Below are 18,712 nucleotides of genomic sequence, written 5' to 3'. Positions count from 1 at the left end.
GAATTGCTGTCATGATCTCGAATGGGAGTTTTGGAGGATGGAAAAATGTAAGATGGTATCTTTTGTGTCCTCTGCACAGTCAAACATCAGTTTTTATGTTGTTTCATGGAGAACTGCGATAAAGAGTAACAACCACATTAAATGCTCAGCAATAACTTTATATACTGACATATATTGGAACTAGTTGTAAACATTCTGTTGTCATCGACAGACTGGGTTCATTGCAATTTAGGAAATAGTATCTAACAGTTTGGGTTGTTTTTTATTTCCTATATTGACAGCAGAGAAAAAAAATAAATGCGAATCTTTGTAGGTCTTGTACCAACAAAGCCAGAGCCTGCTAGCCTAATCACAGCAGTAGCGACATTCAGTTTTGTAATTGCTTCCTTATGTAAAGAAAATTGGAAAAAAAATTGTGGGATACATTGTGTTTCCTGATGGAATGGTAGGTAGCTTTCTCCTTTCTTGCAGAATTTATAAGCTGGAATATTCTAATCGGGTTGTAAGCACTTTATGATGCATTCAGTGCAGGCTTTAACATAAAGTGACAGAATCCCTTTATTTTACAACTCTGCTCTGAAAACTGATCTTGTAAATATTTGACCAGTTGTCTTAACATCATTGTAATTGCTTTGTCCATATCCACAATCATATGGTAACTTTGGTATCAAAAGTAAGTTTTTCTTCTTGCTATAACTTGCCAACAAGCAGAGGAGGAGTGAGCTGGATTTCAGCTTGGCTTTTGCATCATGTGCTAGGTATGGTGGCTGCTCGTGCAATGGCTGTAACTGAGAGGTAAGTGTTGCCTGCAGATCCGTCCTCCATTCACAGCTTCATTTTATGGGAAAGGCAGCCCATCTCTTTTTATGCCGGTTCTAGGTCATTGCTTGGGGAAGCAGTAGAAGGCCCTGGGGAAGGGGGCCAGATCCAGAAGAAGAGCAAATTAAGGCTGGGTTCGTGCTGCATCCCTCTAAAGGGATGCCAGCGGGCTGTTAAATCCTCTGTAAGAGGTTTCCTACGTGAGCTTGGGTTCCCAGGGAGAGGCATCCAGGGGAATCTTTTAAGATCTGCTGGGCATGAAAGTAGCCTTGTGGCCTGATCCAGAATGACCTCTGTAGGCAGAGCAGAGTCAGGAAAGCTCAAACAAGGAAAAGAGGAGTCTTGCCTATCTCTAGACCCTTCTCCTCCAAAAAATACCCACTCTTTCCTTTTCTCCTGCTATGTCGGTGCTCCTGGTGATCAAGATTCTGCACAAAATCCCTCACTTCAAACATCTAAATCTTTCAAAACAGGAAACAGCAGATGTTCAGAAACCTTCTGAGATACATCTGCTGAAGGCTTTGTCTCCCATTTTACTGATTTAGGCTATTATGCTTCAGAATAGTTATTTAAAGCATGGCGGGGGGGGGGGCAGTGCAAGCTGTTTCCTCCATACCACATACATACACACATCAGCTGAGTTGTAAAACTCATGTATACCTCATACTGGCTTGAATACCTATTTTTGCCTGTTCATACGTGTATGAGTTTGTCAGAGAGAGATGTACTCCTCGTGGTAGCAGAGTGTGTGTAAGCAGATCTTTAAGACCACTGGTTATTCGTAAAGGGTAGGGAAACTCATGAGTTTTTGCGGCTGCTGTCAGAGGTCTCAGTATTAGGTGGTGATGCAATATTGCATCATCTTGTGGTGTTGGGACTTGACAGAGGAAACGAAAGAGGTCAGAAATAGAAATGTAAAGAAAAGGAGTTCACACTTCCTACAAGGCCTCTAGTCTAGTAGCATTATATTAAGTACTCCTAAATATAAGATACAGATAGGATTTCCTCAGTCTTTGAAAGCTTCTGATGCTGAAAATAATTAATCTAATTTGCTGCCCATAGACTACATTACAAGGTTTCCCTAGACAAGCTCTCTGAACTGTGTTGCTGGGTTGTCTTCCTGTTCTGTTACTTATTTCTCTTAACCTTTGAAAATTTGCTCAGCTGTATGCTTATTTTTTGGTGCATCCTCCTGCCTGGGAGGAGGTAAGTATATTTGCATTACACAGGAGTTATGTAAAGCTAGACTTTTATCAGAGGATTTATGTATTTTTGTTGTTGTAAATGCTTTCCCTCTAAACTACCTCATTGCCTGTCTTTGTATATTGAAGTAACATAGCCTTTACACACAAAAGTGTTTCTTACCAGAGTTCCAGGAACCCTGTGGGCTAATCGATCTGCTGTCATAATACTTGTAGTACTAAAAAGACATTCAAGTAGGAATATATTTGCTCCACAGAGTTTAGTTGAATACAAAGTCAGCTACAGAGAAAGCTCTTTCCCAGCCTAAATCTTTTCAGGAAACATACCCTTAACCTTCTCCAACGGCTTTAACAGGTGGCCTTAGCGGAGTGCCCAGAAGATCACCACATTTTGGTTTTTTTGGACTGAATAAGAGGATTTCATTCCAAAGTGCTGAATTGCTTGTATGGAGAGCCTGCGGGCAGGTCTCTTGTGGGAGGAGGTTGGGGATCCTGTTTGGGTGCTGGGGATGCCGTTGGGGTGCTGGGGTCACATCATTCAGAACTGAATCTTCGTATACTTGCTTTCTAGAAATGGAAAGCTAAGAAAAGATGGGAACCAGTACGATGGGAAGTGTCAACCCTTATGCACTAAGTGAAGGCAGCATTATGCAGTGGATATTAGTGCTTCATCATGTGTCAGTCTGGTCTGTATAGAAGGTCCTCCATTGACTATGTCTGCTAGGGCTGGTTAAAGACAAACATGGGAGCATTGCTAGTATTGCCAGACATCCCGTGTATTTTAGGATACCCTGAGTTACCATCACAAATATTACATTACCAATAAAATGCATGCCCCTCTACTTTCCTGCCTGCAGTGGAAAGCCAGGGATCTCTGGCAAACTTTTGTGAAGCCACTTTAAACTTTTCCTTTTTGCAGCATGAAGCCTGAGCTGTTCAGCAGGGGAGGACATGCTACCTCAGCCCAGTTTGGGTGAGACTATCCTGGTCCCTCATGGAAGGCAGTAATTGCTGCAAAGTGCTGGTTTGCATTTTGAGAGTGCCTGCTCTTCAGATCCTCCCTGTGCCCAGGAAAGTAAGCTGTGCCTTAGTCTCCCTTGATCTGCAGTTCTGCACCCCAAAGCCCAACGGGTACGTAACAATGTCTGTCTCTGCACCATGACCCAGCTGGAGTCACACCACCTCAGGTATCAGCTAGATAGGTGTGACAGAAATTTTTAATGTCTCTTATTTTTGCAGTTAAAATCTGGCAGATGGCCGGATCATGCTTTCCAGAGCATGTAGGACACAGTGATCCCAAGTATGTTGGTCAGACTGATGTGCCCCCAGGCTTTATTAGGCCAGCTCACCCGCATGCAGCTATGTGGCTGAAAATAGGCAGGGCATGGAGCTGGATCTCTTTATAGTCATTCATCTGGTTGTCTATCAGCTACTGAAGAGACATAGCCCACAATATTCATCTCTTGAACAACATTTGGAGTCTCTTTGGTGCATTTCAGAAACTATGGGAAGTCTTCCTAAATTCACATAATGAGGCAGACAGGCAGGAGCCTTGTGTTTCGTCCCAGCGGGGAGCAATTGTTCTTCTCTGGGAAGCTGATGTTCTTCCCCAGTATTTTCTGCATGTGCCTCCTATAACATAATGCTTTGGCTGAGATGGTGTGATTTTCCTCCTTGAAGAGGGTGACCTCGTATTGGATAGACCAGATGCTGCAGGCTTTCTAAAGTACAACAGTACCCCAGAAGTGTCTGGTAGGTTGACAAGAATAAGAATATAGAGATGAGGATCACATGGAAGGATACTAGGAGGGTATTCCCTCTCTGGTCTCAGAGGATCTAAAATACTTAGATTGTCCTTGGACTCTTTCTGGAATCCATTAAAGAGAAGAAAATAGATGCGTTGAAGGTGAATCCCTGCTATGCCCAGAGGAGGACAGGAGGACACCATGTAGGAGTGATTGATATTAGGGGTGTGTAACAAACCCAAATGAATGAGTGACTTTGAAGGCAGCATTTTGAAAATCCTTCAAGAAGAGGTGATTCCCCTGATAGACCACAGAAGGCCGCATATCTTGACAGGCTGAGCACTGGAGGTGGCAACCACACTTTTGTTCATCTTTTTCCTTATTTTTGCCTCAAGTAATTGGCATCACGATAGTTGTAGATGAAAGGGACCTTTGAGAAGGTGTTACTGGGAGTTTAGGAGTTGAGGGTTTGCATCCAGGAGGGTGCTAATGAGGGAAAGCAGCCCAGAAGACCATGGCTTGACTGTGACCTGCTTAGTTCATGAGTTGCCTGTGTTAACAGCTCAGGAAAGAACAGCGGCGGTTGAGTTAACTCTCTCAGTGTCACTTAGATAAACAGCAGTATACTCAGGGCAGCGTCCGTCTGCTAAGACTGAAGGCATGTCAAAAGCTGATTGATCTGAAATCCCAGATTTAGCTTGCAAGATGCTCCAGTACCAGTGAGGTGAGTACCATGAACTGGCCTCACTAAAACTTATGGCAGATAAAAAGTATGGAAGCCTATGGACTATATAAGCCATATTACCAATATGACTATATTACCATTATTTAGGTAATGCATGGTCAATGAACAGGGAAAAAAATTTTTTTTTGGTTCCATGTAGTTGAGGGATTTAAAGTGCAGAGCCGAGAACACTGGAGGTCCAGAAAGGACCTGATTTTGTGCACACAGGGTGCATGTGCAATGGTAGCAGTGTTTGTGTTGGCAGTCATTTCAAAGGGACTTGGCATTACCCTGTTATCCAGCCTTAATTCCATGAAAGAGGGAATACAAAGAGCAAGGATTCTCTTTGCTAGTGATTGGGGGAAAAAACAGCTGTTTGAATCTGAGTTAGTCTGATAATCCCATTTAAACAAATTCTGTATGTTGAAACACTGTAGATTTCTGAGATAAGCAAATCTGTCACAGGTCCTGCAGTCAGGGAAAAGGGAAGGTCTCATGTTTGATGTGCTTGGGGAGATACACATGCAATTTTTGGCACCACGAAACTGAACACAAATCCAGATTCAGCTCATGGAGGAGGATTTAAATCAGCCTTTGGAGGTGTCTGTCTATCTGTGATGACTACATTAGCTGGCATGACCCTAGGCATTTCAGCTGTACTGTTGACCACAAACGCTCTCTGTGACTTCACTGTGCGTGAGCTTTGATACCTAACTGCTCTGACCTGACATCCCATCCAAAGACATGACTCTCCCCGCCAATTTTCTGCCTAGGCAATTTAGCGAGTAACCTTTCCCGGGCATGCACCTTGTGTTCACCCGCTGCAGTGAGGCCCTGACCCTTCCCAGGCCTCAGTGCCCTGCTACGATGCCATAAGTAATGGCAACAGTGGCCTGGCCAAAGGTCATAAAACAAAGTTGCTCCTACAAACTTTTGCTCCTCTGAGCCGCCCTTCACATTTGCTAGCTTGCTATGGCTGCCGCCGCCCGCCTGCGTCACCGGCTGCGGGCGTGACGTCACCACACGCCCGGCCCGCGCCGTGATTGCGTCATGCCGCCGAGACAGACGCGACCCTGGTGCTGTGGTGACACCTGCTGGGCCGGCAGGTACATCACCGCGGCCCCGGGTCCGCGCGTCCCCGCCGCCCCGTGGTTCCCGGCCGGGGGACGGGGCGCTCCTGTCGCCCCAGTCTGGGACCGGGGCGCACGGGGTGCTCTCCCGGTCCCTCGGCGCCCCGTGCGGTCGGGTGCCACCAGGAGCGGGGTGACAGCGCAGCCTTGCTGTGACAAGGAAGGTCCCGCCTGAAGGAGCCCGAGCTGCTGTGGTGATGGGGCTGAGGAGGAAAATAGGCTCGGGGGAAGGCTGTACCTTCTCTCCGGGAGTTTTAGAGTGTCCCCTCTTCCTCCATATTTTCGTGTCCCTTAGAAATAAAACTGGAAGACAAAGAATTTTTATGAGGAGACTTCAGAATCGATGGATCTGGGTCTTTCACACTTGCAGTGTGATGGCAAGGAAGGTGTTTGGCTTTCTGTCTCCGCCTGTCTCTCGTTCATCCATGGGGTGTTACTCATCAAAGTTACGCACGGGGCTCTTGTGTGTTTTCGTTCATTAACATCTGAAGTAATTTGAGATCCTTAGGCTACGGAAATGCAAAGTATTTGGGTGTTTATGGAGAAGAGTTGGTGACAAGATTTTAGCACATCTGTGCTACAACTACATGTGACATCCAAAATGAGTGTTGGCAGAGCTTTCACATCCCACCAAGTCACCGGGTAAACTGTGTCACATAAGCACCTAAATCCAGTTCTGGACGTGACTCGACAGAGAGGAGCAGAACAGGAAAGAGAGTGACTTCTCTGGCTGAGGACAGGCTCCGTGCGAGAGCTCGGTCTGTCAGAGGTGTCTGTGCCAAAACTACCTACCGGCTGCCCACTGCGGTGCGTGCCAAGGCTTCACCGGAGTTGAGCAGACAGCTCAGGTTAAGGGGCTCAGATATGGACCTGGTGTCCCCCAGAACTTTCCCACTTGCCTTTGCCAGGGGTTACAGCTGGGGATGACCAGCAAAACTCACTCACCCTGAGGCGCGGCAGAGACCAGCCACTGCGATATGAGTCTCTCTCACGTGACGTCAGTCTGAAATCAGCACTGAAGAACATGTGATGCTTGGTAGGGTGGCTGCTGATGCTGGGGCTGGTTCTGGCTGCTGCAGTTCCACAGCAGTGTGAATCTTGACTGCATTTTAATTTCCATCTTTTTCAACTTTATATTGGGTTTGCGTGGCAAGGTTTTGGTAGCTGAGTGGGCTGCAGGGGTAGCTCCTGTGAGAAGCTGCTAGAAGATTCCCCTGTGTCCAACAGAGCCAATGCCAGCTGGCTCCAAGACGGACCCACTGCTGGCCAAGGCCAAGCCCATCAGTGATGGTGGCAGTGCCTCTGGGAGAATAGATTTAAGAAGGAAAAAAACCCCGCTAACAGCGATTGCAGCCAGAGAGAGGAGTGAGAATATGTGAGAAGAGCAGCTCTGCAGACACCCAGGTCAGTGAAGAAGGAGGGACAGGAGGTGCTCCATGAGCCACATCAGAGATTCCCCTGCAGCCCCTGGGGAAGCCCATGGTGAGGCCGGCTGTACCCCTGCAGCCATGGAGCTCCACGGGGGAGCAGATCTCCACCTGCAGCCCAGGGAGGGCCCCATGCCAGAGCAGGGGCATGCCCGAAGGAGGCTGTGAAGCCCACGCTGGAGCAGGCTCCTTGAAGAACCTGTGGCCCCATGGAGAGAGGAGCCTAGGCTGGAGCAGGTTTTCTGGCAGGACTTGTGGCCCCGTGGGGGACCCAGCTGGAGCCGTCTGTTCCTGAAGGACGGGACCCATGGGGGGACCCAGGCTGGAGCAGGGGTGGTGTGAGGAGTCCTCCCCATGAGGAGGACAGAGCGGTAGAGACAACATGTGATGACCTGACCACAATCTCCATTCCCCATCCCCCTGCGCCGCTCAGGGAGAGGAGGGAGAGAAATCGGGAGTGAAGTTGAGCCTGGGAAGAAGGGAGGGGTGGGAGGAAGGTGTTTTTTTTAAGATTTGGTTTTATTTCTCATTATTCTACTCTGATTTGATTGGTAATAAATTAAATTAATTTCTCTGAGTCGAGTCTGGTTTGCCCGTGACAGTAACTGGTGACTGATCTCTCCCTGTCCTTATCTCGACCCACGAGCCTTTCGTTACATTTTCTCTCCCCTGCCCAGCTGAGGAGGGGAGTGACAGAGTGGCTTTGGTGGGCACCTGGTGTCCAGCCAGGGTCAGCCCACCACAATCTTTCTGACTACTTTCTGCAAAATATTTCCCTACCTTATACACGTACCCAGGAGCATGAGCATCTCCTGTGCTTTTGCAGAACCTTTCCATCAGCCCTGCGCTCTCCCCTCTCTCAGCTGTACGTTGGCTATATTTGAGGAACTTACATACTTTATTTCTTCTGCTATATGAATCCAATAACCACCCAAACACAGAGTTGCATGAGTGATGTCAGAAATAGTGAGCCTGCCATGTGTGATGCCAGACATCAACTCGAAGGTGTCAAAATCCTGCCCCGCCCCCAGCCTAGCCTTTTTCCTCAAACCCTCTGCTTTTGTGCAGCCACAGCTTCTCAGGTAAAAATCTTTGAAAACTCTTAAATTAAAGCTACTGTCACACCAGTTGCTAGACACAATATCTATGACAGAATATTATCTGCTAGAATATCGCTATGGAGGATGGTAACATTCTGCAACCTCACAACACCAGCGGATCTAATGGGGAGCTGCTGAGACAGCTTCTATTCAAGCCCGTAAGATAATAGTTATCCCTAACACAGGAAAGCAGAGTACAGGACAAAGTTATTAAATTCAGATGTAAAGATCCTAGTCAAGATATTAGCAAAAGAGATACAGTAAACATTATCAAGTTCAGTAAAAGAAGCCAAACGGTTATGAAACATAAATACTTTTCCAGTAACATGAGAAGGGGATCAAGTTATACTGCATTCAAAAAAAAGAGAAAGAAAAGCATACCAGTAGAACTGCATGCTGACTTGTGGGAAATGATATTTAGAAAAGGAGAAGTCACAGTTTCTGGAGAACAATATGAAGTTGAATGGTATGCAGTCAGCAATATTAATTAGTTTCAACGCTAGGCTTTTCTGGAGAAAATGGAATGTTTTAAGAAACCTCTATCTTTCAGTTGAAAGATGGAAATTTAAAATGTTAGACTTCCATTAATAAGTTTTAAGTACATTTAGGATAATACCAAAACCCCCCAAAAGCCTCCTTTATTAAAAAGTTTTCCAGAAAGTCTATGGGGTACGTAGAAGCATGAACTGACCCTTTGGACCTGGTGGTGGCACTGCCCTCCCTGCTAAGTTGCAGGTGGTCTTGGTCCTTCACTGGCTAGGAAGAAGCCCCAAATACTAGTGAGGGCACAACAGCTTATTTCCAGCAGGGAGAGCTGGAACTCACTGGGAGCCTCATGCAAGGGACTGCTGGGAGATGCGGCTCTTGGGCTTTCACTTGGTGGGCTTAAGCTGAAGAAAAGCCTGCTGTAAAGTTTGTTTTCTCCCAGAGAAAAGAGAGACGAAAGCAGAGAAGCTGGTTGTTTCCCTCTGGAAGGAGAAAATATCTGCTGTTTGGCTTGGTTTGGTTGGAGTGGGTGTAGCTTGCTGACATGTTCAGCCAAGGACCTTCCACCAGGGCATGCTCCTGCCTTCAGTCCGTCCCTGCCAGACACGGGGCAGCACAGGCGGGTGAGCTGTCCTGCGTGGGGGAACAGGTCGTACCGTGCTCAGCCACTCTGCTGTGACGGGAGAGCATATGGCTGGGCCAAAGGCAGGATGGTTCTGCCTGCAGCACTAGTGAAGCCAATGTCATCGGTATTGCTGCTGCATGCAGTGACCTCCAAAGCACCTGTCAGGAGGAGGAAGAAATTTATGCACAGGGGTGAAGTTAAGGCATCAGTGATGTACAACAGGCATCTAGGAGGTAAATGACTCATATGGGCTGGGCAGGGATGGTAACACCAACAGGGAATGTCTTGTGTTCACGGCCCTGCGGTCACGAATGGCAAGAATTCGGATGAGCACATTTTAGACTGCAGCGGGGCAATATGGCGCTGTGCAATGAAGAGGGCATACTCCCATTCCTTTTCAGTCAGTTGTCTTATTACTGTTTGTCTGATATTTGGTTTATGATACTCTAAGATAGGTTGCTATTTTATGGTTTGGATTCAATGCCTTACATTTTTTGCAAGCCACGTGTCACATAACTGAATCCATTTGTTAAGAAATTCAGTATTAATAAAATAACCTTGATATTATTGGAATCTTTGCAGGCAGACAGCTAGCCAGCTGCAAACAGCTGCTACAAATGCGTGTGCTGAACTCAAAACCAGATTGCAGCTGTTTGGCATTAACTGAAGCAGAGTGTCCTAAGGGTGGCCTTTGTTTCAGAGCAACACTCAGTGTAGGGGCATTTACTGTGCACAGGTGGATGGCCCAGGACACACCTGCCCGATTCCAGGATTTTCCAGGGTTTCCACAGGTAACCAGAGTGAATATCTGTACAGTACCTGGCCCTGGTTGGCCCCCATTGTGTCAAAAAATCTTTAGGGAAGTGACAGGTGTCTCTTCAGGGCGGTATCTGTCTTGTTCTCCGTTTGCCTTGTGCTGATCCTGATGCCCATTTATTTTGAGTGAGGAGTGATGACTGTCTCATTACTGGTCTTTAGTATTTTTCCTACTTGGATCCACAAGAATTCCTTTGTGTAACCTCAGTACAGTTAGTACATGCTTAGAAAATGGAAGACTTCACTGTACATCACTGCCTGGGAAAATACAAGAATGCCATCCCGGGGCACGCACACTACCTACCTTAGCCTATTTTAAACACAAATTCAGAGGATCTGAAACTAGACGACCACATTTATTTCTTTAATTGAAGAGTTATGCATTTTCCATGGGCATTTCAGCATCTAACTTAGATGCCAAAAATAAATATGTGATTTCATCCTTCACTTGCTACATTAGGATATGTTGGATATTTTTATCAGCCTTCTTGGTTTCTATTTCCTCTTGTTAAACTACTTTGTTCAGCAGGTACCACCTTGTATTAACATATCCCCACTTAAAACTGGTTATGATAAGAACTTCCTTTTATTCTTCTTTCCCCCTTCTAATTACAGTCTTTGAGGCCTGCTTATGGGTTACAGCAATCATGACAGATGCCTTTTACCAGTTTTTATTCCTTTTAAAATTTGCGGACAAAAATCACAAGTTGCCTTAATAGGATTTAGTTTTCACATGCTAGAGGGGAACCCTGGGCCCCTGTCTCTGCCATGCTTCCCACCCTCAGATTAGGTCCACCCTGTTGCAGTATCATTCAGAACTATAATTTTATCTAGCCCTGTAATGTTAATTATTATTTTCACCATCATCAGTACAGCAACTGCCACTTACCTACCTGGAGGAGGATCAGCATCTCCAGGCTATCCTCTGGGCTTCATCCTGGGGACGACAACCAGGCTTCTCACTAGCACATCCAGACCGAGGCCTGATCCTGTGGTATGATTTCTTTTTAATAGTGCTTGGTAGATTATTTTTAGCGATTAATTTGTCTAATTGTTCTTTGAATCATGTAAGCTTTTGAAACCCATGGCATCCTGCAATCAGTTCCACTGCTTAATTATGCACTGCATAGAGAAGTGTCTCTTTCGTTTGCCATCTGAGAATTTGATTTTATGCTTTCTAGGTCTTGTATTACAAGAGACAGCACATAACCATTCCCCATTTGTCTTTCCCATGCACTCACGATTTTCTGCCATAAACCTATTTTTCACAGGCTAAAGGTCCGAGCACTCATTCTTTGTATAGAAACCATCCCATTGCTTCTTTACTGTGTTGAATTTCATCCTCATAACTTTTCTAGGCCTGCTATACCAAAGCTATTGGTAAGACCTGTACGTTGTATTCAAAGGGGTGCACCACAGATTTATAGTCACATACTGATATTTTCTATTTTGGTCTGCTGTCCTTTACTAATAATGCCTTTTCACTTAAATAACATATCACCTGGACTCACTTGCCCGTGGAGAGAGGAGGATATCTGATCCACAGCTTGCTAAGTCTCAGGCTACCCAAAGATTTAGGAAGAGTTGTGACAATAGATGCTAGAGAAGAGGCACCCTCAATATGCAGTCCAGTGCTACACCAAGGCCAATGAATTCAAAGACAAGCACAGAAAGGATTTGCCCCTCACTGCCTGGCCATGATTAATCTTATTTCAGGAACTTTTTTTGCATATGATGCAAATAGATATTTAGCAAAGGGATGATAGTAGTGCGTACCGCTGCCCACCTGAAACTACTGCCATGGTGCTTTCCAAGTGGTTGCCATTGCAGTGCAAGGAAGGCCACAGCCATTTAGAGGCATCACACCTTTTGTACAATGTTTGTGAAGCTGGGGAAAACGTTTTCACCAGCAGCAACTACAAATGTTCCTACCAAAAAGGAATGATTGAACTGCATATTTCTGGTTAATCCACTGCAACACATCCAGGTTCACTCTTGATCTCCTCTTTTTTATAATGCCTTTGGCCCTGTGCTGTGCACTAGGTACATTTAAGATGTGAGTTTGTGTGGTGGGTTGACCCTGGGTGGATCCAGGTGCCCACCAAAGCCGCTCTATCACTCCCCTCCTCAGCTGGGCAGGGGAGAGAAAATATAACGAAAGGCTCGTGGGTCAAGATAAGGACAGGGAGAGATCAGTCACCAATTACTGTCACAGGCAGAACAAACTCGACTCAGAGAAGTTAATTTAATTTATTGCCAATTAAATCAGAGCAGGATCATGAGAACTAAAACCAAATCTTAAAAAAACACCTTCCTCCTACCCCTCTCTTCTTCCTGGGCTCAACTTCACTCCCCATTTCTCTCCCTGCTCCGGCATGGGGCCCTACCCAGGTGCGGGTGGAGATCTGCTCCCTGTGGAGCTCCATGGCTGCAGGGGCACAGCCGGCCTCCCTGTGGGCTTCCCCAGGGGCTGCTGGGGACCCTCTGCTCCAGGGCCTGGAGCCCCTCCTGCCCCTCCTGCTCTGGGCTGGGGGCTGCAGGGCTGCTCCTCTCGCATGTTCTCACTCTGCTCTCTGGATGAAATTGCTGTTACTGGGTTTTTTTACCCTTCTTAAATACATCATCCCAGAGGCACTGCCACCGTCGCTGATGGGCTCGGCCTTGGCCAGCAGTGGGTCCATCTTGTAGCCATCTGGCACTGGCTCTGTCGGACACAGGGGAAGCTTCTGGCAGCTTCTCACAGAAGCCACCTCTGCAGCCCCCCAGCTGCCAAAACTGCAAACCCAATACAGTTTGTGGTACTAGTAATGCAGTCTATTTCTTCAAAAAATTAGGTTCTTCTGGACTATTGCCCTTAGCCTTTCTGTAGGTCTCCTTAAAACACTTTCTATTCTTGCAATTCTTTCCAGAGTAATCTAAACCCCAGCTGCTGGTTTGCAGACCGTGTTCATTGCACAGGAGACCCACATTGCTCCTGGGCAGGTGATGTTGTGAATGCTAAAAATTCACATGGGTTAGGGGAAGCCTGAGCATAATCATGGAGGAGAACTCTGTGGCCTTTCACTTGCTCCAGAGCAGCAGCACTTCACCTAATGCAGATGCTGGTCCAGCTGTCGGCCAACACTTGCCACAGTCTATGATTAGAGGATCTTCTCTCCCTCAGCATCCAGCACAAACAGAGGGAAATGGAGGCATGTACAAGTAAACTGGAGCTTTTGTCTTGCACCCTCACAGCCCTTGCACAGGGAAGGGAAAGAGGGGCACCACCATGGCAGTACACAATTTCCACCTTGCAGCTGAACTTCCGATACCACTGCTGGCTGAACCTCCACCAATACCACCACCTAAGCATGTCAAGTGGCAGGAGCCAAGAGGTGCACTCTGATACAATGCAACTCACCTTTTGCCTGTAGACAGGTGGAAAGGAATAACATGGTTTGATGGCAGGTGAAAGAAAAATGAAAAAAAGGGACAAAAAAAAATGAAAACAGATTAAGAGCAGAAGGAACTGCATGAAAAAGAAACACCGAGAGAGGAAATGAAAGGTGAATTGGTTTTGTTTGTACTAAAAAAGAATGCAATAGGTGGAGGGACAGGAGAAGCAGTAGCTGAGAAGGGTAGTGATAGGCATAATAAAATAAGGCTGACCCCGGTAGCCCTCAGAGGCACAGAGGAAAATTTGGGAATAGTGGGAGCTATTTCTTCAGGTGATGATTTGTGGATTTTGCTGTACTAACATGTTGGGTGCAGCAGTAGTCATGGAGTCCTTGGCTCTTCCCAAACATAATGGGCGATGAAACTTCAGAAAATGGGGGTGGCAATTCTCACACTGTTGATACTGGTGGTGGGGGCATGAGGGCTGCAGCCATAGTGGTGCTGGTTCTCCTCTTTGTTTCTACTTCTCTTTACTAGGGTGTTAAAGGAGAAGAAAATACAGAGAAAGACAGCTAGGAGCAGAGCTTCTTGTTCAGTGAGAGTGTCTGGCCTACAGAGCAAAACAAGAGGGTGAAGCCAGTTCTGGCCACTATCACAGATGGACCTTCAGTCTATCCTAATACACCATTGTCAGAGCCCTCAGTGCCTCCCCCAGCTCCAAGGAGTTTGGCTGGCTGACTCAAGCTCAGCCTCTTCACTGGTAAGAGCTGTTGTGAAGGAAATAAAGCGAGGAGGCCTGCCCCTCCTTCCCTTGGGAGCAGCTTTTAATGTAATGCTCTTTTGCCTGGCACTGCTTGGGCTACCTTGCAGCTGTGTAGCAGCTGTGTCTGCACCTCCTCTTGGACCTTCTCATTCTAACATGGACCTTGACTCCCTGGCTTGGCCTCAGACCTATTTCATAATGACAGACCTCCTAGCTGATCGGTGGCCTGAGGTTGACTCTGATCTCTGCCTCCAGACCTGCTCCTGATCTGGACTCACCAACTCCCCGACACCTCATCGGCAAGGCAGTGGTCCTGCCTGCAACAGCCTCCCCCTCAGCTCCTGGCCTCCATGCCTTCCCTGGTGGAGCAGCCTGCCAGTGCTGTGCCCGACACTCTTCCTGTCATCTTACATTTCAAATGCAGGAACTATTAGACATGGTGAAGTATATTTTCATGTCAGCTAAGCTTGGGCAGGCAAGAGGGTTTTTGTCCTGAAGACATTTTCAGAATTTCAAAAATATTTTATCTTGCCATAGACATCAGAATTTTCAGAATAGTTATTTTGGTGATAGATCCAAGTTAGGCAACAGCTCAGGTCTCCCAACTTTTGGGAGACCATGGCTCATGTTTTTATACCAGTGCATTATTAGCCAGCTGTACAAAATGCAGTAGTGCCAACAAATTGTACTAAAGGAATCCTACACTATATTAGCCATAGTTTGAGACAACCAGACTGAAGAGTGATAATGGGAGAGTTAGAAGTCAAATATGGATGCGCCAGATAACCAGTATCTCTAGTCTGTATTAGGAGTTATATATCCAAATGCTTTCCCAGCAACAACTCTTCTACCTAGTTTATCTAGGTTCATTCATCTTTAATTTCAGCACATGACATACTGCTGAAAATAATGAGTTTTTTACCAGCCATAACTAACTGCCACATCTGTGGATCAGAAGCTGGAGATACTGTTCAACGTGGAAGTAACTAGGGATTTGACCAGAAATATGAAGTGGTGAGTGACTTCTGGGAAAGCTAATGTACTGGAAGATAGTCCATGAGGAGGGACAGGAGAAGGCTGCATAGGAACTGAAATGATGTAGCACTGACCAGATCTTTTTTTGCCACAGATCTCTCCGCTTCTGCTCTGGGTATCACATAACCGATGGCGGTTAATTTAAAGAAGATCTTGTCTGAAGGAAATTATGAGTCTTGACTGAAAACATATCTACACCTGTGATAGAATTAATTTCACTTTAATCAGGACTCCCAGAGGACTCCCATCTAAACCAATCATAACATTTTTCTAAAATCAGTAGAGATAAATGGATGAAATGCCTGTATCCACCCTTCCAGCTAGCCTACATCAGACACTCTACCAATTTAAAATGTGTCTGATTTAGTTTGCCATCAGGTGAGCCATTTCCTTGCAATCTACTTGCCTTTCTCTGCTCATTTTCTAATCCCTTTCTAATCTCTCCACTTTCCTATAATCGGCCAACTCTCCATGTGTCTTAACCTCTCCTGGCACAAGAGCTGTCTGCTAGGAAATGCTTGCCACCAAGGAAGGCCATTCAATAGTCTCTGCCCTGGTGAGATAGATTGTAGATTTTTTTCCCCCCAAATTTCATACAAATAAGCATTGTATCTGGCAATCATTTTAATTTTCTTCATTATTGACAGTTTTTACATCAGTCCTGGAGTCTCAGCTTTTTAACTTTCTCTATTGTTTCTTTCTTGTTTTGTTTTTCCTTTGCTGTTGTCATATACATAGCATGTACATATCAAGAGCTGCATATTATCATATTCACTTTGTAGCTAAATTGTTTAATTCTATAAGCATTGTGGGACAAAACAAGACAGGCAGCAAGCAAAGCAAACCTGTATTGTAAGATATTAGTCACTGGGAGGAAGCGGTGCTTTTGGAAATACCGGCTCATTTTGGCAGGAAGCAAGTGAGCAGGAATTTCAGTGATTCAGCCAAGGAGGGACGATCAGGAAGAATCTGGATCAGGAAGAAGCTAGAAAAGAAATGGAGAGCATGAGGAATATGAAAGGAAAAACAGCTCTAGTGCATGTAATATGTAATGTTGAGAATAAATGCAGTATTTCTCTGTTACAGTATGTCCAGTCCATTGCTACAGTCCAGAGATTAAATATGCCAGTCTTTGTTTCAGCCAGGACTTGAGGTTAGCCTTTGGCATCTTCATTTACACTTCTAAATAACGATGACTTTTTCCAAAGTGACGGGACATTTGCAGTTCTCCTTGCCTGCAAAGGAATAATGAATGGCTCAGGTCATGAATTGCAAATGTGAATCACAGAGCAGCTCCTGCCAGACACCACATCGGGACTTTAACTTCAGGCTCCTAGTGTCAAAACCTTACGACTCAAAATGCAGGTGTAAGAGAATGGTAATGGGCAGTGAAAAATCTGGCTTAATCAGATTGCTTTAATTAAACCAGTGCTAACCCTTATGTGGATATTCTTAAATGTGGGTACCAAGGCCTCATTGAGCTTAAATTGAATCGGAGCCAGTACAAAATAAACTGAAATAAGCCACATATAAACTCGAGCGAATGACTGCACTAGGGTTTAGCATGGGTTTAATTAAATTAGTAAAAGATTAAACCACTACCATTTCTTATTTGGAGGAGCCTTCCAAAGGTAGCTGAGGGGAATGGAGATTGAATGTGGATGACTTGTTAACTTTGACAACTTTTTCACTTTGTAATGAAAGTTTGGGGCACTTGTATATTTTGGAAGATATTTAATGCAATTGCTGGTTGATAGTGTTCATAAGATGTATATGCATCTGTGAGAATAAACACATTAGGTAATTCACTGCATTTCTGAAAGATAATTTTAAAATACCAGTAAATGAGCTACTCATCCACCTGGAGCCATTGCAGCTTTACCGAGGATGAACTTGCCTTGAATATTATTGTCTTTTGAGGAGAGACCTTATAATAATGCAGATCATGTATAGGGTCAAAACCTCAGCTAGCATCAGTCACTGTGTCTGTATTGAGATGAAGAGTATCTATAGCTATGGAGAATCTTTTCTTTCATTTTAAAACGTACAGTCTAAAAGCCCAGCTCTCAAGGTATTATCAGTTGATTTTTATTCTTTCTTTATAACAATATTCTCAAAAATGGTCAAAATAATTAACATGTTCAAATTATCCAGTTTAGATATTTATTATGTGCTGATGTGAATTCAAAATAATTTTAAATGGATTATAAGGAATACTATCAACCAAGTGTTACTGAACTATAAATGATTAGAATATTTTAGGAAATTTATATAAATCGCAATGCAGGCGTTTTGAAATAGAATTGCATTGAATAACATTTGAAATACATTAAAGAATATAAGGTGATACAACTAAAGGTAATACAAGCAGACCTCTAGCAGGTTTTAAGTTGGGGCAGGATCTCAGTTTAGTAAAGAAATTCAGCTCATCTTAGGTGAGCCGGCACCTGCGCTGCTCCCTAAGCCAGGCCTCTTGTGCCGGCTCACAGTGCTGTACCCAGAGGCTGCCTAAACCCCACTGCCCCAGGGCTCCTTTAGCAGGAGGAACTGGGAAGCCTAGAGATAAGCCTTCCAAGCTTTTGAAGCCCATGCCTAACTCGGAGAACAAAAAAGGAGATTCAAAAGGAGGTGTTAATGCTAACAGCCAACATCTACATATGTATTGGGTTGACCCTGGCGGGATGCCAGGTGCCCACCAAAGCAGCTCTATCACTCCTTTCTCAGCTGGGCAGGGGAGAGAAAATATAACAAAAGGCTCCTGGGTTGAGATAAGGACAGGGAGAGATCAGTCACCAATTACCTTCACAGGCAAAACTTCTCTAACATGAGTCCTTCTTCAAGAACTGCTCCAGCCTGGGTCCTCCCACGGGGTCACAAGTCCTGCCAGAAAACCTGCTCCAGCCTAGGCTCCTCTCTCCATGGGGCCACAGGTTCTTCAAGGAGCCTGCTTCTGGCATGGGCTTCACAGCCTCCTTCGGGCATCCCCCTGCTCCGGCGTGGGGCCCTCCCCGGGCTGCAGGTGGAGATCTGCTCCCCCATGGAGCTCCATGGCTGCAGGGGTACAGCCGGCCTCGCCATGGGCTTCCCCAGGGGCTGCAGGGGAATCTCTGATGTGGCTCATGGAGCACCTCCTGCCCCTCCTTCTTCACTGGCCTGGGTGTCTGCAAAGCTGCTCCTCTCACATGTTCTCACTCCTCTCTTCTGACTGCAGTTGCTCAGTTCTTTTTTTTCCCCCCTTCTTAACTCTGTTCCCCCAAAGGTGCTGCCATCATTGCCAATGGGCTCGGCCTTGGCCAGCAGTGGGTCCATCTTGTAGCCGGCTGGCACTGGCTCTGTCAGACACAGGGGAAGCTTCTGGCAGCTTCTCACAGAAGCCACCTCTGCAGCCCCCCAGCTGCCAAAACCTTGCCACGCGAACCTAATGCAACATAATAATAGAGTGCTTACAACATTCACTGAAACAGA

The 18,712-nt window shown here is 45.7% G+C and overlaps 1 protein-coding gene across 1 annotated transcript in view; it reads left to right on the top strand.

Annotated features, from left to right (window-relative positions):
- Positions 1–778: 778 nt before the first annotated feature.
- Positions 779–18,712, top strand: part of CCDC71L (coiled-coil domain containing 71 like) — a gene marked incomplete at both ends in the record, with an annotated part of 29,291 nt that continues 11,357 nt past the window's right edge. Inside the window, one exon of the mRNA XM_082014115.1 lies at positions 779–795. Coding sequence (XP_081870241.1) covers positions 779–795 — 17 coding nt within the window. The remainder of the gene's footprint in view (positions 796–18,712) is intronic.

The sequence above is a fragment of the Phaethon aethereus genome (genome assembly GCF_964289735.1).
Source record: "Phaethon aethereus genome assembly, chromosome: 1".
Classification (NCBI taxonomy): Eukaryota; Metazoa; Chordata; class Aves; order Phaethontiformes; family Phaethontidae; genus Phaethon; species Phaethon aethereus.
Note: the sequence above shows the minus strand (reverse complement) of the source record. Positions and strands in the feature narration are given on the sequence as shown.